At 49.7% G+C, this 25,924-nt stretch overlaps 1 protein-coding gene across 8 annotated transcripts in view; it reads left to right on the forward strand.

Moving 5' to 3' along the window:
* The window catches only part of PPP1R12B (protein phosphatase 1 regulatory subunit 12B), a 133,518-nt gene extending 108,423 nt beyond the window's left edge, over positions 1-25,095 (forward strand). For 5 of the 8 annotated variants that reach the window (XM_079327106.1, XM_079327110.1, XM_079327111.1 and 2 more), the window contains 7 exons: positions 8,945-8,961; positions 9,761-9,902; positions 10,509-10,613; positions 10,880-10,933; positions 12,284-12,334; positions 18,037-18,217; positions 21,924-25,095. In XM_079327106.1, the coding sequence (XP_079183232.1) occupies positions 8,945-8,961; positions 9,761-9,902; positions 10,509-10,613; positions 10,880-10,933; positions 12,284-12,334; positions 18,037-18,171 (504 nt within the window). In that variant the 3' untranslated portion in view covers positions 18,172-18,217; positions 21,924-25,095. Of the gene's footprint in view, positions 1-8,944; positions 8,962-9,760; positions 9,903-10,508; positions 10,614-10,879; positions 10,934-12,283; positions 12,335-12,626; positions 12,695-18,036; positions 18,218-21,923 lie in introns of all 8 variants that reach the window. The other 3 variants (XM_079327108.1, XM_079327109.1, XM_079327107.1) reach the window with 3 other exon arrangements.
* Positions 25,096-25,924: the final 829 nt, after the last annotated feature.

Here is a 25,924-nt window from a genome sequence, read left to right on the forward strand (position 1 = left end):
AGGATCTGAGTGGTTGTGGATGATTTGGAAAGGACCTGATGTAACACTGCAGCCTCATTTAAAGCTCCCATTTGACCCTCAGCTGCCTGGTCAGAGATGTTGCCTTTGCAGAATGTGGTTAAGCAGTTGGAGAGCAATCCCTTGGGACAGCTCAGCCTTGAAACCAGGGCTCCTTGCAGGAGGTCACAAGGTCAGGGGAAACTTGAGGTTCCACGAGAGCAGGGAATCAGCTGGAACTGTAAAAGGGATGAAGGAGGAGGAGAAGGACAATACCCTTAATTTGGGTCAGTTAATGGTACAGCCATAAAACCAGGGACAGAGAGAGGGGGAAGTGCTGCAGGATGAGCAGCCACAGGAGTGATGGGGAGAGTGGGTGGAACCTCTGTGAGCAGCAAACCACTTCATCCTGCTGAGCTGGAAACCAGTGTCTGCTTCCCTACAGGAGCCCACTAGAGTTCTGTTTTTCATAAAATGAACACAAAATCATCAAAAATAGGGCTGGAAGAGAGACAGAGCCCAGTTCATCCATTTTCTTGTGTACTGGCAGTTCTGCTTGTGCTATTCATGGGAGGTGGTGCATAGAATCATGAAATCATTGAAGTTGGAAAAGCACTCTAAGATCACTGAGTCCAAACCTTAACCCAGCACTGCTGGCTGGGGATCATTCTCTTCTCCCAGGTAAAAAGCAACAGGACAAGAGGAAATGGCCTCAAGTTGCAGCAGGGAATATTGGATCAGGATGGATCAGGTTCTTCCCTGAAAAGGTGGTCAGGCTGCCCTGGGCAGAGATGGAGTCACCATCCCAGAAAGTGTTCAAAAAACATGTGGATGTGGCACCTGGGATGTCACACCTGGGACATGAATCAGTGGTGAACTTGGTAGTGCTGAGGTAACATTTGGTCTTGATGGTCTTAGAGGGTTTTTCCAGTCTTCACAGTTCTGTGATTCCATGATTACAGTCTCACTGCCATGTGCTGCCTGTGTCCACAGTGCTGTTGTGGGAATGTAGCTGCTGGCTCAGGAGCTGTTCACTGGATTTTGGAGTGAACTTCAGACTGAAGAGTTGCTGGGTTGGCTGTTGGCAGCTCTCACTCTCACTGCTGGTTCAAGAGCTGTATAAGTCCCTAATGAAACACCTGAGAACATCCTGCCAGAGTTTTTGCAGGGCAGGGAAGGGATTCCTGCAGACCTGTGACATTCTCATCTGGAAGAAATTTAGGAGTAGAAGTCTTTTCCTCTCATGTCACTTGGCCGCTCGATTTTTATTTCCACATGTCTAGAGAGTTTTGTCTAAGATCACGTTGCTTTGCAAAATTAAATTTTTCACCAATAAAATTTGATCCCTTAGAAAAGAAAGAAAAAAGAGCAACAAACCCTGAGTTTCAGAATTATGGCCTTTCCTAAATTAAAATAGTGTCCAGCCTGATGTTTTACATGGCGAGTTTATCCCCAAGAGACAATGGGAATAAACTGCAGCTGCTGGAAAGCCCATGGGCCATGAGAGAGTTTTGGAGCACAAAGCCACAGGCTGGCCATGGCATACATGGCACAGACCAGCATCTGACTGTAGCTTGTTTGGGATGGCAGGAGATGTGGCCATCAGTCTCTCACAGCCCTGGATGTTTATTTCTGATTAAATATGTGCTGTTTGTACTGAAAACAATGGGATCTGCTGCAGCCAGCTGCTAAAGCCACTATTCCATCTTGGAGAAGCTTTTAATGTTATGCTTCAGTAATAGTAGTTTTTCTTAAGCAAAGTTTATTGATTTATAGTTTGAGAAAACATATTTTGCATCAGGCTTTGGGGAGTTGGAGGTTACATGGAGGTGGCTTGGCTGCACTGGATTATTAATCATATCCATGGGGTTTTGGAATCCTTACATTTGCACGATTGCAGGCTCGAGCTGGAAAAGCACATCCATCACACTGCTCGAGCTGAGGGGATGCTGCACAAAGCACAGCTCTCAGGTCAGAGGAGCAGCTTTCTGAGGGAGGCAATGACCTCAAAATAACTCTCAAAAGCAGAGTTCAGCCAGACCTCCGAATTATTCTGCGCCCACTGAAAAACTTAAACTTGATCCCAGCCATTCCTGACTGGAATGACAAATACAGCTGGAGGGGAACACCAAGCTGAATTGTACCCAATGGGGATGGTCTGAGGTGTCCCAGGCAGCCTGCTCCTGTCGTTTGTTCCTTCCTGGCTCCTGCAGGACTCCTGCCCTCAGCATCGCCCTGCTCTGCCCTGGCCTCGCCTCAGGTTTGTGGGGCAGTTTTGGGTACCTCAATACAAGAAGGATCTGAAGCTATTGGAGAGTGTCCAAAGGAGGGACATGGAAATAAGGAAGGGTCTGGAGGGGCCACAGGAGGAGCAGCTGAGGGCACTTGGTGTGTTCACCCTGAGCCTGAGGTCAGACCCCAGTGGGGGCTGCAGCCCCTCCCCAGGGCAGCTCTGATCTCTGCTCTCTGTGACAGGGACAGGAGCTGAGGAAAGGGCAGCAGCTGTGCCAGGGCAGGCTCAGGCTGGATTTTGGGGAAGGTTCTTCCCCAGAGGGTGCTGGCACTGCCCAGGCTCCCCAGGGAATGGGCACAGCCCCGAGGCTGCCAGAGCTGCAGGAGAGTTTGGACAGCACTGCCAGGGATGCACAGGGTGGGATTGTTGGGGGGTCTGTGCAGGGCCAGGAGTTGGGCTTGATGCTCATGGATCCCTTCCAGCTCAGGACATTCCATGCTTCTAAGAAGGAGAGGTTGTCCTTTGGAACACACGTCAGCCTGGCCCAACACTGGAGCTGATGTAGGAGCAGCTGAGCTACGTAACTGCAGGAACTGAGAGACTTTTGCTTGTGAAAGGGAGAGAACCCCAAAACCAGCTGGCTTTATTTTACATTTAATTTCTAAAATAAACACAGATCATCAAGAGGATATTTGCCAGCACAAGAATAAAATTTGAGGGGTTTCTAAAACTTTTCCCTGTTGCTTAAAGGAGGACAGAGCTGGAGCTGTGCCCCTGGATCTCATTACTTGGTGGTTAATTAATCGTAGCCATTGATCAGGATTTCTCAGATGAAACAGAGCAAAATACATTCTTTGACAACTCTTTTAAAATAGTGTACATTTTCCTGAGACTGTGCAGTTTGAGATAAAGAAGCATAAAATGTTCCCAAAGCACTTTTTTTTCCTCTTTTTTCCCCTTGTTTGTTTTTTTTTCCCTTTTTTCATGAAAAAAATGTAAATAGTAGGCGGTTGTGCCTTCACTGGCTTCAGCCTCAGCCACAGAACACAATTGGAAGCAATTAGGGCAGTTTCTGCCTTGGCAAGAGCAGCAATCCCCCTTTTGGCACTGCAGTTCAGGGCTGCATTTTATTGAAATCTTCCATGAGGAATTTGGTTTTAATCACTAAGCTCCCAACAGCTGCAAAATTTTCTGTTTTTAAGGGAAGGTTTCTGCCCTCCCCAGTCCGAGTACATTTTTAAAGTCAGTCCTGGATGGTATTCCTGGCACGAGGCAGCATCTCAGCACTCTGGGTAGGTGGAGCCATGGCCAGTACCCAGGGAGGGACCTGAGCCTGACCAGTGACAGTCCTTGAGGATCTCTGGAAGTGTCCAAGGCCAGGTTGGACTGGCTTAGAGCAACCTGGGATAGTGGAAAATGTCCCTGTCCGTGGCAGGAATTAGATGAGCTGTAAGTTACCTTCCAACCCAAACCATCTTTTGATTCCATGATTCTGTGATGCTCTTTGCCCTTTTTCTTGAGTCCCTTCTCAGATCCTGTTGATTTTCAAGCCCACCTGGTTTGGATCATCTCTGAGCTGGCAAAATGGGCTGAAACCCTTCAGTGTCCTCTACCACCCCAGCACTACCTGCACGTGTTGCCCACCTTGAGATGGATGGAAGGGAAGGTGATGGGATCTCTCTGGTGAGAGCTGAGCATCACCAGAAGCTTGTGAGCACGGCTGCAAGTGCTCTGTGTTTCTAGTTTTGCTGTAGAAGTCACCCCCTTGGGTGTCTGGGCAGCAGCACCGGGGCTGCCGTGCTGGATTCCAAACCAGGACAGACAGCAGCCTCCAGCCCCAGCCCAGCCCCTGAGTGCTCTGACCCTGTTTAGATTATGGAAGGATAATTTCACAACTTGATGCTTCCCTGGCTTTTGATGTTTTTAGTTGAATTTTGATCCCAAGGGAAATAAAGGAATCTGGGCAAAACTGCAGTGCTGCTCCAAATTTGCCAGGGAAAGAAAAAAGCCTCCTGTGCATTTGTTGATAATGACTGGAGTGGATACAGCAGTTTGTCAGCATCCCCTCATAAACCCTGCAGGAAATTCAGGAAATTTCCTTCAGGAAAGTCAGGAAGGAAAAGACTCTTCTTGCACCAGCTCAGTCAAGTGCACGTGGGGTGCCTCTGCTCCTCATTCCCCCTGTTCATTCCCAACTTCTCTTCCCAGCAGTGAAGGAAGAAGAGTTTTTGTTCTTCACCTTCTCACTCTGACCTTGGAATTTCCAGCTCTGGGATGGCATCTCTGAGCAAACAACCTCCTTCCTCTCTTATATGGGCAGCACAGGGAGCCAGCCAGTGCTGCTGGAATTCCAGTGAATGTTTGGTGGATGTTGGAGAGGACAGGGCAGTGCAGGCAGGGCTGGAGGGGGATGCACTGATGGAGCAGGTGCAGCTGGAAGCTCATGGAGAGGGTTCCAAAGTGCTGTGGTGAAACACAGAGCAGAACTGACTGCAAAGAAGCTGTTTTCTGCTGAAACTATGTCTCCAGTGTGAGATCCCAGTGGCCTCTGGAGATGTTTGTCTCTCTCTGAACAAATGGCAGGGGTGTCTCGGTTAAGCACCTCCTCCAGTGTTCTGTAGAATCGTGGAATCAGAGTCACTGAGGTTGGAAAAGCCCTCTAAGGTCACTGAGTCCACCCACCACTGCCATGTTCACTGCTAGCCCATGTCCCAGGCACCACATACACGTTTTTTAAACACTTCCAGGGATGGTGACTCCACCCTGCCTGGGCAGCTGTACCAGGGCCTGACCACCCCTCAGGGAAGAAATTTTCTCTGATATCCAGCCTGAACCTCCCCTTGATGCTATTTCCTCTCCTCCTGTTCCTTGGGAGCAGAGCCCAACCCTGCTGCCTGTCCCCTCCTGTCAGAGGGCTGTGCAGAGCTACAAGGTCCCCCCTGAGCCTCCTTTTCTCCAGGCTGAGCCCCTCCAGCTCCCTCTGCTGCTCCTGGGGCTCCAGTCCCTTCCACAGCTTCATAATTCTTGTTAGAGAGCTTTTCCAGCCTTAATGGTGCTGTCATTACATGATTCCTGGTTACTGCAGGGTGGCTCTGCCCAATATTGGCAGCAGCAGGAATGATGCAGGTCCTCCCCTCTCATCTGGCACTTTCCTTTTCTTTAAACACATAGAGATAGTCAGAGTCTGAACCATCACAGGAAAGTTGTAATACAATAAACCTGGGAGGCTTCCTCCTTTTTGTGTGTATGTTTAAAGTGATTGCTTTCTTACCCCACCCATCCATTGTGGAAGCATGCCTCTACTCCCCCTGCATATAGAAATTATCCTGTCCTAGAAGGAAAAAAAAAAGACAGAGGTGGTTTTTCCTCTTGCTACAAGTGCCCTGGCTGCCTCGGGGACCTGCTTGGGTTCACTGCCTGGTTTCCATGTCACCTTGCCCAGCCACATGGTGGTTCCCAGCACTATTCAGATCCATTAGCTGGTGCATTTCTGAAGTAAATTCAGGCTTACTAAGGAGTCTGTTACTTGCCCAGCCATTTATCATAAAGTGCACAAATAACTTTCAACAAGAGCCTTGTTAATCACTGTAATTCCCTTCTCTGGCTCTTCAGGGGACGTGTGGTCATTATGCCAGGATTCAAAAGGAGCTGTCAGGCTGCTGAGGGGTTTAAGAAACAAATGTTGAAAACTCAGCCAACAGAGCACCATGGAGAGATCAGTATGTGTGTGGCTGAAAATGGGAAATCCTTTGTAGAATCTTAGAATCCCAGACTGGTTTGGGTGGGAATGGACCATGGAAGCTCATCCAGTCCCACCCTTTGCCATGGGCAGGGTCACCTTTCACTAGCCCAGGTCACTCCAAGCCCTGTCCAGCCTGGCCTTGGACACTTCCAGGGATCATGGGGCAGCTGTGCCCTGTTCCTCTGAGCAATCTGTGCCAGGACCTCACCATCTTCACAGGGAAGAATTTCTTCCCACTATCACAAATAACCCTGCCCTCTGCCAGTGGTAAGGCATTCCCCCCTGTCCAAAGTCCCTCTCCAGCTCTCCTGAAGCCCCTTCAGGCACTGGGGTGGACTCTCAGGTCTCCCCAAAGCCTTCCCTTCTCCAGGAGAACACCCCAGCTGTCCCAGCCTGGCTCCAGAGCAGAGAGGGCTCCAGGCCTTGCAGCAGCTCCGTGGCCTCCTCTGGGCTCTGTGCAGCAGCTCCAGGTCCTTCCTGTGCTGGCAGCCCAGGGCTGGAGGCAGCTCTGCAGGGGGGTCTCAGCTGAGTGGGGCACAGGGGCAGAATCCCCCCTGCCCTGCTGCCCAGGATGTGGTTGGATTTTTGGTCTGTCCTTCTAACAGCCCTGTGCCAGAGGCCAGCTGTACAGAAACTGTCCCAACTTGCTGCCTGGGTGTTTCATACAGAGCCTGGCCCAAGGCAGGGCTGTTTGTTGTGTCCCTGTCATGACACCAGGCAGCTGCCAGGCATTGAGTCACATCAAGTGCTTCCCAGACAGCATCCATGGCTTGTGGAGGTGCAGCAGGGCTTAGCCATGGTGGAAATGCATCTGCTGTCTTCCCTGGGAGGTTTCTCATCTCTAAGATGAAAAGAGGAGAGAGATTTTATTAGAGCAAATACAATAGTACCAGGCTGGACCCACTGCCATGGCTGGGGGCCTGTGCCCGCACCAGGAGCTTGGCTTATGGTGTCTGCAGGGTGGGGCTGGCACTAGACCTGCCCAAGAGCCTGGCTGAACGTGGCCCTGTGGGCACAGCTGGAGGGAGAATGTGCTAATTCATAGCAGGGTTTGCTTGTGCTTTTGATCTCTGCATGCAGCAGCTTTGTGTTGAGTGTGTGATCCATCTGTGAGGCTCCACGTGCCGGGTCCTGGCTGTTCATGTTTCTGGTGCTGGTCAGCTCACAGCACAGCATGCCAGAGGCTGTGCTGCAAAGCCCAAGCAGTGTAGACTCCTTGGGCACCCTCCCATCCTCAATCAAGGTGCAAATGAGGGTCACATTAGGCTGGGATAATTAAAAACTCAGCAGCCAGGTGCAGGTGTGTCCTGGCAAGCAGCAGGCAGGGCTGGCACGGGGCAGGATGCTCTGGGACCTGCCCCTTGCCCCTCTTTGAGTGGAGAGGTGGCCAGGTCACTCCATGTCCTCCTCCATGTGATGGGTGACTTAATTTCTCTCTCCATGGGGTGTACTCCCAGATCCCTGCCCAGGATCAGAGGCATTGTCTGAGTGCCAGGCAGGCACCAAATCTGCCTCCCAGCAAGGCCTTAGCACTGGATTTACTGGTGTAGCTGGCAGCACGAGCAGTGTGAGCATGTCTGGGCACTAAAAGCCTGACCCCTCATGTGCTGTGATGCCCTTTGTGTTGGCTCAATTAAAATGAGCATGGGGAATTGGCTGGAAGTGCCTGTGAGAACGATGATGCTGCTGATAAACCAGCCAAGGAACACTGGGCTCAGCTTCCAGTTCAAGGGACCAAAAAGATTTGGAATGCACCTGGAATTTGAGTAAATATCTGTCAGACAGAAACCTTGTGGAGGAGGTGATTGTCAGTGTGGCATGTCCTGCAGGACAGTGACCACACCACTGTCACCACTGCATTTATGAAATTGTAGGAAGGAGTTGTTTGGTCCTGAAAATTTTATTGAAATGGTGCTTTACCACATCCAGCCTGTGTAGGATATTCATAGAGTCATGGAATTATTAAGTTGGAAAAGCCCTCTAAGATCACTGAGCCCAAACTTTCCCCCAGCATTGCCATGTTCACCACTGAACCATGTCCCCAGGTGTTACAGCTAAACATTTTTTAACATTACCAGGGAGTGTGACTCTACCACTGCCCAGGCAACCTGTGCCACAGGCAGCCTGACCACACTTTCAAGGAGGAAGTTTTCCCTGATATGCACCTAACCTGACCTTCCCCTGGCACAATGTGAGGCCTTTCCTCTTGTCCTGTCCCTTGTTCCCTGTGAGTAGAGCCAGGCTCCCCCCTGAGCCTTCTTTTCTCCAGGCTGAGCACCCCCAGCCCCCTTGGCTGCTCCTGGTGCTCCAGCCACTTCCCCAGCTCCTTTCCCTTCCCTGGGCATGCTCCAAGCCCCCAAAGTCCAAAGGCAGCTGAGGTCAGACCAACAGAGCTTTGGATGTTGATGGGGAAAGAAGAAAACCCAACACAGACTTAAACCATCCTGGTGTAAGGGTCTCCTCCCTCCTGCAGCTGCTGTGTCTGTCTCTGACCCTGTGAACCTTTTCTCCAAGGGGAGGTGCTTGCCCATGGAGAGAAGAGTGTTTGTGATTTTCTCAAGTTCAGCACAAATGCTGGGAGATCCCTGTGTCTGTTAATCCCCCCACCCACATCACACCCAGCACAGTGATCATAGTCAGGAAGGATAACTTCACTGGAAAAGGGAAACAACAGATGAGTTTAGATTCCAGGGAAGGCATTTCAGTTCTGGAAATGTGGATTTGAACAGCAAGATTCAGGATTTATTAGGTGAGTGAAATAAATGCTTCAGAGGAGCTGAAGCAGTTGGAGATTCAGGCAGAGATTGGAGATTCCCAGTTTGGGCTGGGAAATCTCTGTGTAGCCTGGCATGAGCTGGGCACTGGTATCTGAGGTGGGAAATTGCTGCTGCCTTGAAGCTCTGCAGTTTTTGAATTGAACATTTAATGCCCCTCATTATTAATTACTTTTTTCTTTTATTTTTTTCCTTCAGCATGAAAGACTTTCCAGGTAAGAATTTTCCTTTTTTCTTTTTTTTTTGTTTTCTTTGTAATATTTATTGGCAGCGTGTTCTTGTATGGCTTTGAGGATTCCTTGTGCTTCAAATCCAGTGTGTTACTGGCTATTTGGTCCTTTCCTGAGCTCAGCTGTAGCACCAGTTTGCTTCTGTTCTTTACTCCCCAAATTATTTACCTCAATGCCCTATTAGAAATGGGGAGCTGGTTCCCACCATGGAGATGAGAGATTAATGGGAAGTCACTGCCTGGAACATGGACAGTGCCAGGTCCAAGACAGAGACACAGGCACTCTGTGATCCATGTGACAAAAAGCACTTTATTGTTCCAATTGCACCTTAAATACCCTTCTTAATGTTCCTCAGCAAGCACTTGTGATTGGTTCAAAGTTCGGGCTGCCCAGTCTTTCTGACCAGTAGCTTCTGCAGCCAGGCAGGAACCCATTGGGTCAAATCCCTGTCTGGTTCCAAATCTGTCGTGTCCCTGTTCCCTGGAGGACTGGCTGTCCCACCAGGCTGCTTTTCCCCTATATGGCTAAATATATAAAAGCCAGCTGGTACTGTGAGAGCTGCCCATGGAAGGCTGGGCTGGTACCCTGGGGTTTTTTGCAGTTCTTGAAGCGCTGTGCTGGCTGCGGGTTTGGGGCAGCGATCCCCAGGCTGAGTGGAGGGCGCTCCCGCAGAGCCCAGAGCCGCAGCTCAGCCGGGTGTGCCACAGCTCCAGTCCCAACCAGCTGGGCCTTGTGCTGGCTGTTCAGTGACCCCATCCCACAGTGCTGGGTTTCCTCTGTTCAGGTTGGAAGCAGCAAACCCCAGCAGCAGCGAGTCCTACGGCGAGCGTGCCTCGGGCCGCTCCAGCGCCTACAGCCGCCGGGAGAACCGGCTCAGCGCCCTCGGCAGCCGCGCGGACGACGACAGCAGCAGGGACTACAAAAAAGTAGGGTTGTTTAAACTTATTAGAGTTACTGCACACACCACAAATCCTGCCTCTTGCTGCAGAAACCAGCCCCAAGAATCAGTGGGAAGAAGGATGTTCATTTGTTCGTTTCAATGTCCATTTTCTCTGTTTCAAAGAATCCAGTGGTTTGGGTCGGAAGGGACCTTAAAGCTCATCCCATTCCACCCCTGCCATGGGCAGGGACACCTTCCACTGTCCCAGCTTGCTCCAAGTCCTGTCCAGCCTGGACCTGGACACTTCCAGGGATGGGGCAGCCACAGCTTCTCTGAGCAACCTGTGCCAGGGCCTCAGCACCCTGTGAGTAAAGAATTACCTAAATTAAAACTGTCCCTTTTTTTGCCTCTTGACTGTATTTAAACTTCCTAGAAAAATAAAACAGCTGATTCATTATTTCTGATCCATGAATTATGGAAACATAAGTAAAGCATCCAAGTTGGTTTTGTTTTCCCTTCTCCTGATGTGTGGGAGCAAAGTGAACCCCTCAGCTCAGTGCTGGGGGCACACGTCTGCTCAGAGCAGAGTGGTGGGATGGGGTTAATTAACTAGGAGCAGCCTGGTTAATTGAGCTCTTGTTTTGCATTGCAGTTATACGAGAGTGCCCTGTCTGAAAATCAGAAGCTGAAGTCAAAGCTGCAAGAAGCCCAGCTTGAGCTGGCTGATATCAAAGCAAAGTTGGAAAAAGCAGCCCAGGTAAGGGAAAATCCAAGTCATGACTGGAGAAACTGAACACTGGCCATGACAAACCAGCACTTGTTCTGGAATGGGAGAGGGAGGAAGCTCCTTAGAAGGATGTTCTTGAGAGGGAAGGTGCCATAGAGGAGGCAGAAATTAGCAAGTAATTCTGTAAACCAACTTGTTGCATCCTAAGCATGAGCATCTGTGGATTGTCTTGGCGTTTGTGCAGCACCCTGTGAGTGCTCTCGGGTTTAATCACTTTCTATTTTTAATTTCCATAGCAGAAACAGGAGAAAACTTCTGACCGGTCCAGCATGCTGGAGATGGAGAAGAGGGTACGTGTCTCTGCTTTCTTCTGAGTCACAGCCTGTGCCTTGTGCTGCTATGCAGGGCAGTCATTTCTAGCAGGGAAGTGTTAATTAAAAGATAAGTTGTATTTTTGCCTTGAGGAGCAGTGCACAATGATAATTGTGTTCTGACCTTTGCAGGGCCTGAGACTCTGCTGCTCCTTTTGCACACCAGCTTTTTCTGATTCCTCTCTTTCATTCTTAGCAGCTGAGGACCAATGGTATCATACTGGGGACTGTTGGTCCATTATGTTTTAAAACATTCTTGATCCTTACAAATAAAGACTGGTTTGGGGTGGTAGGGGAACAAAGCAAAATCCTGGAAGGGCTGCTCTCAATCCCTTCATCCTCCAGCCTGGGCTGATACCAAGGATTGCCCCAACCCAGGGACAGAACCTTGAACTTGGCCTTGTTGAAGTTAGGGCAACATCCTGTATAACTTCTGTTGAATTAGGATCACAACAGCCACAAATTCTGTGATTAGAAAGTAAAAATGTGTCCAGCTGTCCTCAGTGAAGATGCATTAACTATTTCCAGGATGGCTTATGCATTTTGTACTGATGAATCCCTGGATGAACTGTGCTGTGGGCAAAAAGCACAGAATTCATCATCCACAGCACACTCACAAGCTGCATTTTCCTCACTCTCCTGGCCTCATGGCTCTTTGCATAGGACAAAGGAGCAGGGCAGAGAGTGTAAATCTTGTTCCTGATGCATGTTTCCCACTTCCCCCTTCTCAAGGCATGTCCCTGGACCAGTTTGGACCCCTTCATGTTGGGAAAAAGTCACTGAGGGAGTCCAGCTCTCACCTTGGCACAGGCTTACTGAGGCCACTCATGTGGCAGAGTCTAATCCTCACTTTCTAAAATGCACCAAAAGCAGTCAGTTTTGCAGCCCTGGATTATCTGGGACAAGCAGGATTTCCAGGCAGGGAATTTCCTTGTTCTGTTTCCTATTTGAGCAGCTCAGTGACTTTTCTCATTGCCACCTTTAGTGGAGTATAAGTAAATCCATGGCTTCACCTGCAGACCTCAAAATCACATTACATCAGCAACTCCTGAGGACTGGGATCACTGAAAATGGAGAATAATTTCATTGGGGATATGAATAGAGCTTGTGATCTACCCAACCAGGCCCAGCTTGTATCCCTGCTAGTTTTCCAGCTCCCCTGTCACATCTGATCATCTCCTGGTTGTAACCTCTGCCTTGCTTTGGGATACTCTTTAGGGAATGCTGCTACAGAAACACAAGACTCTTATTTTTCTTTAAAAGAAAATATACCATAAACTTTTCTTCTAAATCCTTGTGACCTTCTTTATTATGAATCCTTGTAAACAGGAGAAGCGAGCCCTGGAGCGGAAACTCTCTGAAATGGAGGAGGAAATGAAGGTAAGAAATTATCTTCACTGTGTCTATTCCATTTTTTATGCTTTATATTCATGTCTTTGGGGATTGTCACCAGAGGAGGATGTTGAAGGTGTCCATGGGAAGGATCTCATTTCCCTTTCTGCAGTCAGAACTTGCTTTAATGGCCCTGTTCTCCAAAAATAAACTGTCCTGTTCTCATTCATCTGATTGCTTCTATGTTTGATCTGTTCTGCTGATTGATCCGAGAATGGTGAAAGCTGTTCTCCTTAAATGCCTTCCCAAACTAACCTTTTGTGGCATCACTGAGTTCCAGTGTGCTGACCCCCTGTGCTCTGACTAGTCTGCAGCCCAAGTTAAGCCGCTGAGGTTCTCTCCGGATGGGTAAGAAGACAAAGCTGGCTTCTGAGCTCACGCACACTGGCCAGGATGAAACACAGAGTGCTTGTGTTCCAGTGCTCCCTTCCCTGAGCATGTCACTGGGAGGCCACAGCAGCCTGGGATAATTCCAGCAGAGAGGAGTTTGCTTCCTGATGGGATGTGCAGCATGGCTTGCTGTCACGAGCCATGGCCACTGGTGCCTGGCACATTCTGGCTGCCCTGGTGTGGCTTCAGGATGGTTCTGCCTGTCAGGGGAGCCTGCAGAGCCCAGGCAGCATCTGCTGCCCACACAGCCCTAAAGCCTCACCCCAGATCAGCAGTGCTGTGTCACCTTCCACTGTATTTCAGTGCTTGTGTTCACAGAGTGAGTGTCCTCCCTGCTCTGCCCCATGCTTTCCTTCCCTTTCAACATGAGCAGGTGGGACCAAGCTGCTCTCAGAAGGAAGGACCCACCTGAGAGCTCTCCTGGCACCACATGGTGACAGAAACTACTTCCTGCCAACCTGGAGGAGGCTCCAACTCGGTCTCTATTTGAAGCTTTGTGTTTCTACCAAGCACATAGTTTTGAAAGGACCATTGGCTTGTGCTGCATCTTCTGCTGCAATAAGTAGCACAAGGATGTGGTGGTTCCTTGCTGTAAAGGCTCTTGTTCTCTCCAAGAGGAGAAAATATGTGTGGATGTGTGAGCCAGGAGGAGAAAGATAAAGGATTGAATATGTTTTAATTCCAGACTCTTTGTTCAATGAACAGGTAGCAACCTTTAATTGTGCAGAGACTTTCCTGTAATTACAGAATTGTGGTCTCCAAGAAAAATACAGGCGTGAGCAGTTTGTGTTGGTCCTTCAGCTCTTGCAGATCACTGCAAACTTGCAGCTTCAGCCCATGGAGTAAGAAGACAAGGTGGTGGCCTCTAGTGGCCTCAGTCTGGAAACATACTGCTCTGGAAAGCAATTAATGAGGGAATGTTGGACACAGCCAGAGTGCCTCCAGTTCAGGTAGTCTGGAGCTGCAGAGCTGTGGAAGCCAAGGTGGTGCAGAAGGAGAAGCACTTCTGAAGGCAGGACATGTTCACATTCTGCCTTGAGAGACATGAGCTGAAGGAACTTGTGGTCCATCTGAAAATGACCTTCAGGTCTTTGATACTGATGCTGACTCTGCTCTCTGCCTGTTCTTGCTGCACTGGACAACCAAAGGCACCTTTTGTTAGTAGAACAAATAGACAAGAAACTGGAAAATCTCTCTTCTGAGGTGCTAATATATTTTTACTAGTTTTTGGGAAGCCTTAAGCATGTAGTGGGTATCTGAGGGCACTGTGACATGTCATGTTTGATAGCTACTCAAAAAAAAGGAATATAAAATCTCTGAAGGAGGAAGCATTGATTTGGACCTTTCCAAAAGGAAACTGTTGTGTCCACTTTCATGATGCTTTGAAGTGGGAGAAACAGTCCTGTTGTGTTTGCCTGGAGGGAGATAACCTCTGCAGAGCATCCCTGTTAGCCAGTAGTGTGGGAGTTGAGCCAGGAAAGAATCTACTAATTCTGGTTGGACTTTCATTCTTTCTCATTGCACTATCTCTGTTGTGCAGAGTCAGAAGGAATAAGTAAGGAATTGTGAACACAAATCCACCAATTTCCTTTAATATGGAGAGCAGCAAATGGAAACAACCAAACCTGTCAGGTGATGAGGTCTCAGATTGTTTTTGGGAATTCTTCCCACTAGTTTTTGAATCCAGTAAGACTCACATCTAGCTGTTGAATCCAGGGGTGTCTGTATCCAGTTGTGCACATCAGATGTCCTGGCCAGGGCTGTTCTCTCCTTGCAACTGACTTCTGAGGAAGAGGAGGCAGAGGTGACAAAAATGTACAGTACTTCAGGCTGTGTTTGAGGGAATGAGCTGTGTTGCTGTCTGGAGTGTGACCCCTGCTACCAAAGCCACAGAGAAGTGGAGAGGAGCAAGATGGGCTTGGTAACCTCAAGAACTTGGTGGCAGAGCTGCTCCTCAGACCTGCTCTTGCAAAGGTGACAGAGCAATGCATCATTTCCCTGAGTGACTGCATAATTCAGCTGGAGATACAGAACCTTGGCTGACTCAGGAGAAAGAAAATTAACATTTGTACTGAACTGAATTCAATGCCAAGTGCCCGAGGTCCCAGCTTAAGACAGCAATTGTTCCTGAAGGTCACAGAAGCTCCTTTATTCCATAGCAGTGCTGCAGCTCCTGGCCTCAGCCATCATGCAGGCTCTGGGCATTTTTATTGAGTGTCACAGGCAGAAATCCGTTAATTGAAGGCAGGTCCAGGGAGCTGAGAGCTGCTTTTGCTAAGCCAAGTATCAAGCAGAGTGATAAGCAATCACAGCAGGATCGTCCAGATCCTGCTCTTTGCCCTTGGCTTCAGTCCCAGCTTCCCAACCTTTCTGGATTTGCTGCAGAAACAGGAGCCTGGCCTACCTGCAACACACACACACTTTTACATAAATGATCCTTTGTGTGGAGGCTGAGCAACAGCTGATGGGACCATGCTGAGGTTCCATACTATGCTGGTGTGGAAAAACAAAACATGAAATGATGTGAAATGATCACAGTTCTTCCCACCTCATGTACCATGATACTATGTATGTTAGATGCTTCCTGCCAGCTGTGAGCCTTGTGATACAACAGGGGATCTTTATTACCTGTGTATCATAAAACCATGGAATATCCTGAATTGAAAGGGACCCACAGAACAACTCCTGGCCCTGTACAGACCCCCCAACAACCCCACCCTGTGCATCCCTGGCAGTGCTGTCCAAACTCTCCTGCAGCTCTGGCAGCCTTGGGGCTGTGCCCATTCCCTGGGGAGCCTGGGCAGTGCCAGCACCCTCTGAGGGAAGAACCTTCCCCAAAATCCAGCCTGAGCCTGCCCTGGCACAGCTCCTGCCCTTCCCTCAGCTCCTGTCCCTGTCACAGAGAGCAGAGATGAGAGCTGCCCTGGGGAGGGGCTGCAGCCCCCACTGGGGTCTGACCTCAGGCTCCTCCAGGGTGAATAGACCAAGTATCCTCAACCATTTTGGTACCACCAAAAGAAGTGACTATTCCAGTACAACCATCTTCCAGCAGCTCCTGGTGTGATGTATCACAGGACAGCTGTGACATGTCCATCTGTCCTTACTGAGCACAGTGGCTGCCAGCAAAATTTGGGTGGGTGAAGGGATGGATGGATGATGGATGGATGGATGGATGGATGGATGGATGGATGGATGGATGGATGGATGGATGGATGGATGGATGGATGGATGGATGGAGCCGGGGGATGGATGATGGATAAATGGATGGATGGATGGGATATGGTGAGCTGGGCTCTCACTGCTGAGGTGTCACTGCAGTTTTCCTGCAGTTTGTTAGCTGTAGCTCTGGTTGGGATATGTTGATTTAGCCGATGTCAGAACTGCATTTGTGTGTCCAAGGAGCTGCTCTGTCAGTTTGATGATCTCAGGAGCTCACACCCCATCCTTTTCTGGCTCCCTACCCTCCTGTCTTGTTTCCCTTGGTTTTGCAAAGTTTTTCAAAGAGGTGTCTTCATTTCATCATGGAGAGTAAATACAGTGCTCTTGGGCAGTTAAGAATGGAGCTGATGGTTAGGGGTGTACAAAGTACTTCAGTCTGGTACAGGAATGAGCCTTGAACAAAATCTCCTGGGATGCAGCGGATTCCTTACTGGCTGCAGCCAGCTCTGAGTCATCACAGAGAGACTGGTTTGAGTTGGAAGGTGCCCTCCTCATTCCACCCCCTGCCATGGGCAGGGACACCTTTCACTAGCCCAGGTTGCTCCAAGCCCTGTCCAACCTGGCCTTGGACACTGCCAGGGGTGGGACAGCCACAGCTCCTCTGGACAACCTGAGTAGTGCAGGTTGGATGGATGGACATGTCTTTGTGTCATAGTAGATTGTTTCATGGTGATCCTTGTTCAGGACAGGCAGCACCTCCATTTAGGTGCTTTCTGCTAATGAAATGGTAGAAAGGAACCCACTTCCCCATAGACCTTTCCCTCTGTCTTCTGGCACTGCAAGCTCACAAGTAAGAGAACATGGGAAGGAATCTGGTGCTTTGTGAGACTGCTTTGGTTTGGGACTGGGGTTTTGTCACTTAACTTGCAGCTCTTGTGGTTGTTTCCTGCCCCTGCCAAGTGTTGGGGCCTCCATCATGCAGGATGGTTCTTGCTCAGGGGGGCTCTTGTGGCCCAGCTGCCTGACCTCTTGGGAGGAAGGAGGGCACAGATGCCACTCAGGAAGCAGCTCTGCAGCTCTTGGCATTTCCTGGCACCCACAGTGGTTTAAATGCCACATGAATTCACTTTGGCATTACTGGGAACAGTGTCATCCTTGTGGCACTGGGATGTCTGCATGGCTTGTACCATTTCCCTGTTCTGTTCTGCTTCCTCATGGCTCTTCTGTTCCCTACCTCTCTTTGCTGCTGTACCTGTGTCCAGTTTGTACCCATGTCCAGTTTGTACCCATGTCCAGTTTGTGCCCATGTCCAGTTTGTTCTTGTGCAAGCCCTAGTGCAGGGTGTGATCTCTGTCCTGTCCTGTGCCCCTTATTGCCTTTGTCACCAGGAATGCCCTGCTGCCACAACTCTGCTGTGAGAGATGCTCTCATTCAGACTCCTCTTCCTAAAATAAGCAGTTTAAGGTTCAGACTTGTCCCCTCCGAAGGTCACAGATAAATTGAGCCCTGTGACAGAGAAGAGTTGAATCTGGGCAGGGATGAGAAACCCCTCCAAACCCCAGAAGGTTTGGCAGGACTGAGCCTGGGCAGACCCAGGACATCACATAAGCATGAGGGACACAAGCAGACACAGTACCTGTGTCAGTGATCTGCCATGGGACAGTGACAATTTCAGGTGCTTCAGTCTGTGCCTTTGGGATCTCCCAGGAAGCTGATTGCTCTTTGTTCCACACAGCTGCTTTGGATTTTAGAGATACACGAAGAAAAGGAACTTTAAAGAAATTCTCAGTTCCCAGCAGTGCTTTCAGAGCCTGTGTATGTGTTAAGTCACTGGTGATAGGTCTCACAGCAGTTCCCAAGTCCCAGGGCTGTCTGGGCAAACTAGAATATAATCCTGCTTTGTGGTGGGAAATCCCTGTATCTGACCTTTTTTAAGACTTTGGGGGCCCCTGGAGAAAGAGCTAATTCCCAAAATATCCTGGATGTGTTGTCAGGCTTTCCCCATCCAGGACTCACTGCTACTAATTTCTTTTATTCTCTTTTTTTCTTTCACTGCCTATGGACTAAACTCCCATTTCTGTGCTCATTTGTTTCCATGATGTTCTCTCTATTTCTCTGTCCACTCCTCTCACTCTCTGCAGAATCTCCACCAGCTCAAACAGATTCACACTCTGAGGCAGATGAATGAGCAGCTGCTGGCTGAGAACAGGGCTCTGACCCGGGTTGTAGCCAGACTTTCTCTGCCTGCCAAGCCCTCGGAATCAGAGGAGCTGTAGCTGCTTTCCCTCCAGCTCATCTTGCCTCCCTCTTCTGCTCTTCCAGGCAGGTCTCCACTCCCTGGCTGGGCCTTTCCTGCTCAACTCCTTGCTCTCCAGGGTGTCTGGTGAAGCTTGTGGCTCAAAAGCTTGTGGCAAAAAATCTCTGAGTTCCAGGAGCATGGTGCTGTTGCCACAGCAAGGCTTTGCTGGAGTTCTGCTCACCCTGCTGGCTCTTGCTCTGCTTGGCAGATGCTGCTGCCCTTGCCAGCTTAGCACTGGGGAATGGCTTTGGGGTGACTTGGCAGTCACCAGCAGCTCCTTGCCTGGTACTTTGCCTTGAAACAGACCCACAGAATGGTTTGTGTTGGAAGGGGCAATGAAGTTCATCTCATTCCAGCCCTACCATCAGCAGGGACACCTTCCATTAGACCAGGTTGCTCCAAGCCCTGTCCAGCCTGGTCTTGGACACTTGAAAATAGGTGGTTTATGCTACATGTCTGCTTATAATAGATTTTTTTAAAAATTTGACTCAGTTCAGGGAGAAGCTAGCACTCAGCCAATCAGATTATCCAAAGTCAGGAAATTTTCAGGGGTGTTGTGAAGAGCAAACATTTTAGACAGAAAGAGTACCTTTAGAAAAACTAGAAGCTGAGGTCTCCTCAGCAGATTTTCTTGGTCACTTGAACAAAAAGGACAAGCTCCTTTCCTTATTTTAAATTGCCATTTTTGACTGTGAGTCCACGGCTTAGCATCCCCCTGCCTCCTGTGGGCTGGCACAGGGTGGGGGATGCAGCAGGAGCCAGACCAGGAGTGCTCTGTGTTTTCATCTTCTGTTTTAAATCCAGTGCTGGACAATTAGTGTTTGAAACCCAAGGATGAGTCTTCCCTAAGCATTGCCCTCACACATCACACAGTTAAATTACGTCTCTTCCTGCTACTTCATTGGTTCAATGCTAAAATAAAGTTGTAAATGCTCTTTTCTTGGCGCCCTACCTGTCCTTTGCAGGTTAGTAGGGATATTCATATCCCTTGTGACACAAAAAGTCATGTGCTTTTGTGGGCTGGAAGTGGCACCACAGAATAAAAAAAATCTATTCTTAGCACATAAATTATATCAAGGCTGATTAACCATAGAAACAAACTAATCAGGGGAATTGTGGCTTCCCCTTTCCAGAAGACTCAGCTCAAGCCCACATGTGTGTCACAAGGGCCAGGGTGTCATGTTGTGTGGCCTGGATTGTGCAGATGGTCAGGTGAAATGATCTCACAGCCTTTCTGGTTTTAATCTGTGGAACTATTCCTCCAACCTGACCCTGCCTCATTTCTTCTCATAAACCATGAGTTTAAGTCATTCTCCTTTCCCACATGCTTTGAGATCTGAGCGGGTGAATTGGGTAAAATGATTCTGAGACTCAAGGAACTGATGTTTCACAGCCTGCAGGTCACCTCTCCTGCTCCCAGGGTGTGCCCACATTATCACTGCCTTCCATCCCCCTTCTGCTCTGGCTGAGGCTCATCCTTCCCTCCTCACTTACAGGTTTGCAGTTCCCTGCCAATGCCTGAGCTGGGGGAGAGCAATGCTCTACAAACTCTGCTGATTTATTTCCAACTCTTTTAGTAGATCTAACACAGGATGGTGTGTGTAAACTCTGCCTCAGTGGTGTCTGTGAACATCACTGGTTTAAGCTCTGCCAGATGTACCAGGCTCTGGCAGCAGTGCTTTAGTGAATCTCCTTTTCCTGAATCCACATTATTTCTGTGAGCTGTGTTCTCCAGTGCCCCAGCTAACACACAGCCCTGCTGCTCAGAGCAGCCTCCAGCCCAAACTCAGGTGACACTGGCACTGCATTATGGTCAGCCCTGCCATTCTCTGGGGCTGGGATCCCTGCTCACCATTCCTGTGAGACATCTGGAAATCTGCTGGAAATGTCCAGCTCTCCCAGCCTGTTCCCATGGGATTCATTTCACCTGACTTGAGGATACTCTTCTTCAAAAGGAGGAACACCCTGGGCTTGTGTTCTGTGAGGCTGATATGAAGCTCTCAGGAAGCCTCACTGGGCACTGGTGGAGCTGGGTTATGACCAGGAAACATGCCCAGGGGCACTTATTTCACATGTTTTTGCACTCATTTTCAAATAAGTGACAGGGGTTGCACGAAGCCCCCCTGTGAGGCACAGCCCCATCCAGCTCCAGCTGAGCCCTGGGACTGGGGTGGTTCTCTCTGGCATCATTTCTGGGAACCTGGGACAGATTGTCTCCATCCGAACGAGTGTCAGGACATTATCACAGCAATGGGCACTGCAGAGCCACCCCAGGCAGTGACAGGAGCCTGACAGGACTCCCCAGGGCATGGTGGGGCTCCTGTGGGGCACTGGGAAGCACCAGGGTGAGTGGCAGGTGAAGCTCAGGAGGAAACAGGAGTGCAGAGTTATTAAGGGCTCTGCTGTGTCTGAGCTCCTGATCACTTTGGTGATGGTGATGGCAGTGTTGCTTCTTTGGCCATGAGAAATGGCACAAGGAGCCATGAGTGCTGTTCTGGTGACAGCCCAGCCATGGTCACAGACACCTGTCACACCAGCACTGGGCCCAGGGAGGCACATTCAGCACCACTGGCTGGAGCCCTGGCCAGCCCAGCACATGGATTTGCCCTTTTCACAGTATCCCACATGCAGCACCAAGCCCTCCTCTCTCTAAAAAAACCTTCTACCTGAAATATCCACCACCAGTGCCCACAGGGATGGAGTTGGGTGTGTTGGGTGTGTTCCCAGCCATGGAAGAAGGGAATTGCTCTGGTGGGTGCTGGCAGTGCCCACACTCAGAGCAGGTGGTGGTGGAGGAACTGCAGGCAGAGGGGGGCAGAACATTGTGGTCAAAGGTGACAAACCAGGTTAGGAGGAAGGAGAAGATTTAGTACAGATCTTGAATTTGAGGGAATTCCTCCAAGATGCAGCATGGCAGACAGAAGTGGTGGCTGGGCTCATACAGGTACTGTGTTCATGATCTTGCTCTGCCCCAGGTGCCCCTGCAGCTCCTCCTGGGATCTGCTGGCACCCGTGCTGGGAGTGAGCCCTTGTGTGTCACACCCCAGACAGGAGCAGGGCATCTCCTTCTGGAGCCCAGCAGCTGGGCACAGACCATGGAAGGTCACTCACTGCAGTGCAGGAAGTCAGCAGGGTTTATGCCAATGGGAAATGCTGGAAGGGTTTGGTTGAGGCTATTTCTTCTCTATTTTCAAAGACTTTTGTCTGTGTTGCAACCTCAGTTGAGCACCCAGGAGGTACCTTCAGTGTCAGTGTGTTCTACCAGTCCTCTGGCCTCAGCACTTGTGACTGTGTTACACATCTGTGGGGTCCCAAGGAGATTTGGGGTATTCTAATGACATTTGGCAAGGTCCTGTCCTAAATGAAGATTCTCGTCCTTTGGTTTTCCTTCTAGTCCTGGCAAAATGAAACATATCAGGAAAAGCACCTTTACTGTTGCCTGCTGAGCTGTATTTGGCCTCTGGGTTTGGGATGGAAGAGCTCAGAAATGGTTCCTGCCCTGCCAGCCTGGTCCTGACCTGCTGCTGGGGCTGTGGCCTTGCTTTGCACCAGGGGCTCCCTGGCTCAGTGCTGTGCTCGAGGCCCATCTCACCCCTCCTGCCTGGCAGCCAGCTTGTGAAGCTCTGGAGATGCTGCAGAGCCATGGAAGTGTGCAGGGTGGAGGGGATGCAGTGTCCCCTCTGGCCCCCTGAGCCCCTCTGATCCCACCTTGTCTTTGTCTCTCTGCAGATTTTGACAGAGCTGAAGTCAGACAACCAAAGGCTGAAGGACGAGAACGGAGCCCTCATTCGTGTCATCAGCAAACTCTCCAAATAGGAATCCTGAGCAGAGGCAGGACAAGGAGGGGTGTCCTACACCAGCTGCCAACCCCACCACTAAGCCCACCCCCTTTCCTTCCCCTCACGTACAGCAAGTGTTTCAGCTGTGGGATCAATGTCACACCTGCCTTGCCCTGCCCTTTGCTGTACATTCCCTTTCTACTCCTCTTTCCTCACACACCCCCTGCCATTCTATTTTTTTTTTTTTTTAATTTATGCATGTTGTGGTATCTCAGACATTTTATTCAAGGGAGAAATGTGAGGACTGGGTTTGAGCTGCCAAAACTTCTTCCAGAAGCTCAGTATTTGGCTTTGGAGTCTGACCAGGAGTGGGAAGCTCCTGCTGTAAAAGGTGACATCTGAAGAACTAACCCAGCATATCCAAGCCCTTTACAGTGGGAAATGTGAACCTGGGCTGGGACTCTGAGGATGCACATCAGCCCACTGAGATGTGGGACTCTGGTTACATGTGATGCTGTGAAAGCCACCAGAGCTCATGTTTGTCACAGGCTGATGAACTGTTTTGCACAAAGACCTTCTCCTCTTTCCCCAGCAGACTGAGTCTTCTATTTAAGATAATATTTTGAACCTGTTCAGTAACAACAGTGCTGACACTCAGTGTCAGACTTATCCCTCACCTTCCCTTTCCCCCAGCCTGGGTAATCCTGTGTCACATCATGTCCTTCCAGAGCTCCTGTCTCTCTGGTTGTAGCATCCAGTTGCCACCTGGACTCTTGTTCCTTGGGACAGGATGTATCCCAGGTACTTGCTGAGCTTTCTGAAGGACAAACTTGAACCTCTACAGACCCTCTGCTGCTCTCACCTGTGTGTGAGCATGAATCACCTTGCTGGGAGCCATGCCCATGCCAGAAACCAGCCTCCCCAACAGCCAACTGGGACATTCTCCTGCTGCCTCCCTGAAGGCAGAACCCCATTGCAGAGCCTGGTCTGGTATTTTGGGTTACCCCCCCTCCACTATGATTTGCAGCAGGATTTGTAGAGAGCATATGCCAGCATCCTGTCCCACACACCTTGGAAAGGTAAGGGTGTGTCAGTGTCAGAGGGACAAGGAGCTGCTGGTAACTGAATCACCATGATGAAAGTCTTCTGACCTGTCAAAGACTTGTGATAAGCTTTGACTTTGAAGGAAACCTCCAGAAATACTACTCTTTAATGTTACATGTACTTTGAACAGTTTGGAATTGTTCTCTCCCATGGGCATTTAGACATTGGCTCCTCTCTCCATGCTGTGGGACATCATCAGGTCTGTTGAGCTGCCTATTAACAGACTCCTCTCAAACAATACCTTCCCTCTCAGAAACATCCTGTTGTATCAAAACCATTCTCCCATCCTTCCATATTTGTCCTTTCATCCCCTTTGTCCTTCAACTCCCCAGACTTTGTCTGGCCAAGGGCAGCAGTTCTTGGTCACAACCTGGAGGTGGCCATGAAGCAGCTCTACCATGTTCCTGAGCAGCTCTGCTGGCTCTGGCTGGGGGGACTCTCCATTGCCAGAGAGATGAAATACTTGAACATGAGCAGAATACTTGAGCTTGCTGAACAGGGTAAAACTTATCTCTTATTGGGCAGTCCTGGTCTTTTTCCAATCTTTTACTTGTTACTGCCTCAGAAAGCTTCTCCGTTTTCCTCTTCCTGGGGTTTTCTCTCTTTGTTCCCCCCACCTCCCCAATTCTCCATTTTCCACCCTTCCCCTCCCTGTCCTGCCTGTTTCCCCCTGTCCTGCTCTTCCTGGAGCTGCCATGTTTCCCAGGCAGCTCTGACCATAAGTTGCTCTTCAGCTGGAGCCGTTTGTGCAGCTGAGGCACCGTTTCTCCTGGTACACTGAGGCCCTTCCTCTGCTGCTGAGCTTTGGGAGGAAGAGACCAAAGCTGGTAAAGGCATCAGGGTTTCTGCAGAGCACTGCCTAAGCCAGGCATCCTTTTTATATTCCTTGATTTTAACCCTGCTCTATTTAACAGCTTTAAGTCTTGAGATCCGGTCAGTGCTTCCCCTGCACGCTGTTCCCTTGGTGCACTCTTCATGTGAGTACTTCTGCCGTTCTTGATGTGTTCTCTCTTGGTGACCTCGCCTCTCTTCAGCCCCGGGCTCTGCCTCTGCTCAGGAGATCAGGGGGCAGGAGCCCAGTCCCTTCTGTGCCACGTGGAGGAGGAGACACTCCCCAGCCGGGCCAGCAGCTCAGGCCACGCATCCCAGCAGGATGAGGGGGAGAGTTGAAAATAAAGATCCTGTTCTTCTCACAGGCGGGTTCCTGGCAGCAGGAAGAAGCCTGATGTCTGTTTTAGGGAGAGGGTTCAACCCAATCTGACAAATCCATCCTGCACTGATGTTTTTCCCCTTCCTACCAGGACATTCACTGTGCTTTTTCCCAAGGAACAGAGTGGAAAGGCTGTGGGAGGCTCATTCTTGAGTGGCACCTTGCAAAGCCAAATCCCTTTAGTTGAAGTGTCTGCTTAGCACTGGATTCTCCTGAGCCTTGGGCCCCTCAGCTCAGTGTCCCTGATCAGCCAAAGCTGGGAGCGTCTCGTGGTGACGGCGCAACTGCAAACCAAATTCTTGAGAATGGATTTTTTTTGTCTCACTTCATGCCTGACATAACCAGTGCACTGAGGAGGTGACAGACAGGACACCTCGAACCCTGTGCTTGGGGCAAGGTGCAGAGCAAATACCTTTTAAAACTGATCCCTCTTGGAACCAGAGCATTTGCCAGACGTGGTCTCCCCTGGGGAACATGAGCTTTTTTTTTTCTAAGCAATTGCTTGGGGTGAGTTAATTTTTATTGCTTGGGGTGAACGCACCTGTTGTGGCTGCAAGTTTGGTGATGGCTCTTTGTAAATAAACTTGGAGAAGCAGGACTGGCTGATGAGATGGGGAGAGAATGTATTTTTATGCAACTTTTGAGTGGCCTTTCAAACCCTGAGATGAATGATTTGTTTTACTGGTTGTTGTTATATAGTATTATAAGTATTATGTGTTTGAAAGTTTGGGAATAATATTCACAGCTATGATGCTTGTAAACACAACAGTATTTATAAATGAATAAAGTAAGAGTTGATAAAATAGAAGCTTTGACTTTGCTTCCATCTTTCTGGAATTACAAGATGTTTGTGCTGGAATTCCCCGTTTCTCCCAAAATTCTCGTGGCATAACAATATCCATCATCCATAAAAGCACAAATGCTCTGCAGCTACAACACAGATGCCTTTTCAGGGGAAGCTGAAATTAACTGGGATGCACATCCCTGAAAAGCACCCACCAGTGGGGAGGTGAAATGGGACAGGGTCCCATCTCAGCACCACACTGGGGATCAGCCTATTTCCCACTCCGGTGGCAAGCCCTGTGTTTGCTCTGTTTGGTCAGCACAAAGTGTGGCACAGGCAGGAGGTGTTGTGACATCTGGGAACCTCTGTCTTTGGTGAGGCTGCTGGAACCTCCACATACTCAAATCTTCAGGGGTGGCTGGTGCAAGTTGAGTTCTTCCCTAAGGGTTTGGGGTGTCCATCCCTGTGGAGCAGGATGTGACTGTATGGACCAGACTCTGTGCTGGGGGCAAAGAATTCTGCGGGGACGTTTGGTGTTTCCCACCTGTGCCCCATGTCTGGTCTGGCCTTGCTCATCTGGGGTTCAAGGCTGCCCAGAGCACAAGTCAGAGGGAGCTGGGGGCTCAGCCTGGAGAAAAGGGGGGTTCAGGGGGCCCTTCTGGCTCTGCACAACTCCTGACAGGAGGAGAGGGGCTCTGCTCCCTGGGAACAGGGACAGTACAAGAGGAAACAGCCTCAGGTTATGCCAGGGAAGGTTTAGGTTGGATACTGGGGAAAAGTTTTTCCCTGAAAAAGTTGTCAGGCAGTGGCGCAGCTGCCCAGGGTGGCAGCAAAGTCCCCGGAAATGTTCAGA

This window comes from Erithacus rubecula (assembly GCF_903797595.1).
Source record: "Erithacus rubecula genome assembly, chromosome: 26".
In the NCBI taxonomy this organism is placed as follows: domain Eukaryota; kingdom Metazoa; phylum Chordata; class Aves; order Passeriformes; family Muscicapidae; genus Erithacus; species Erithacus rubecula.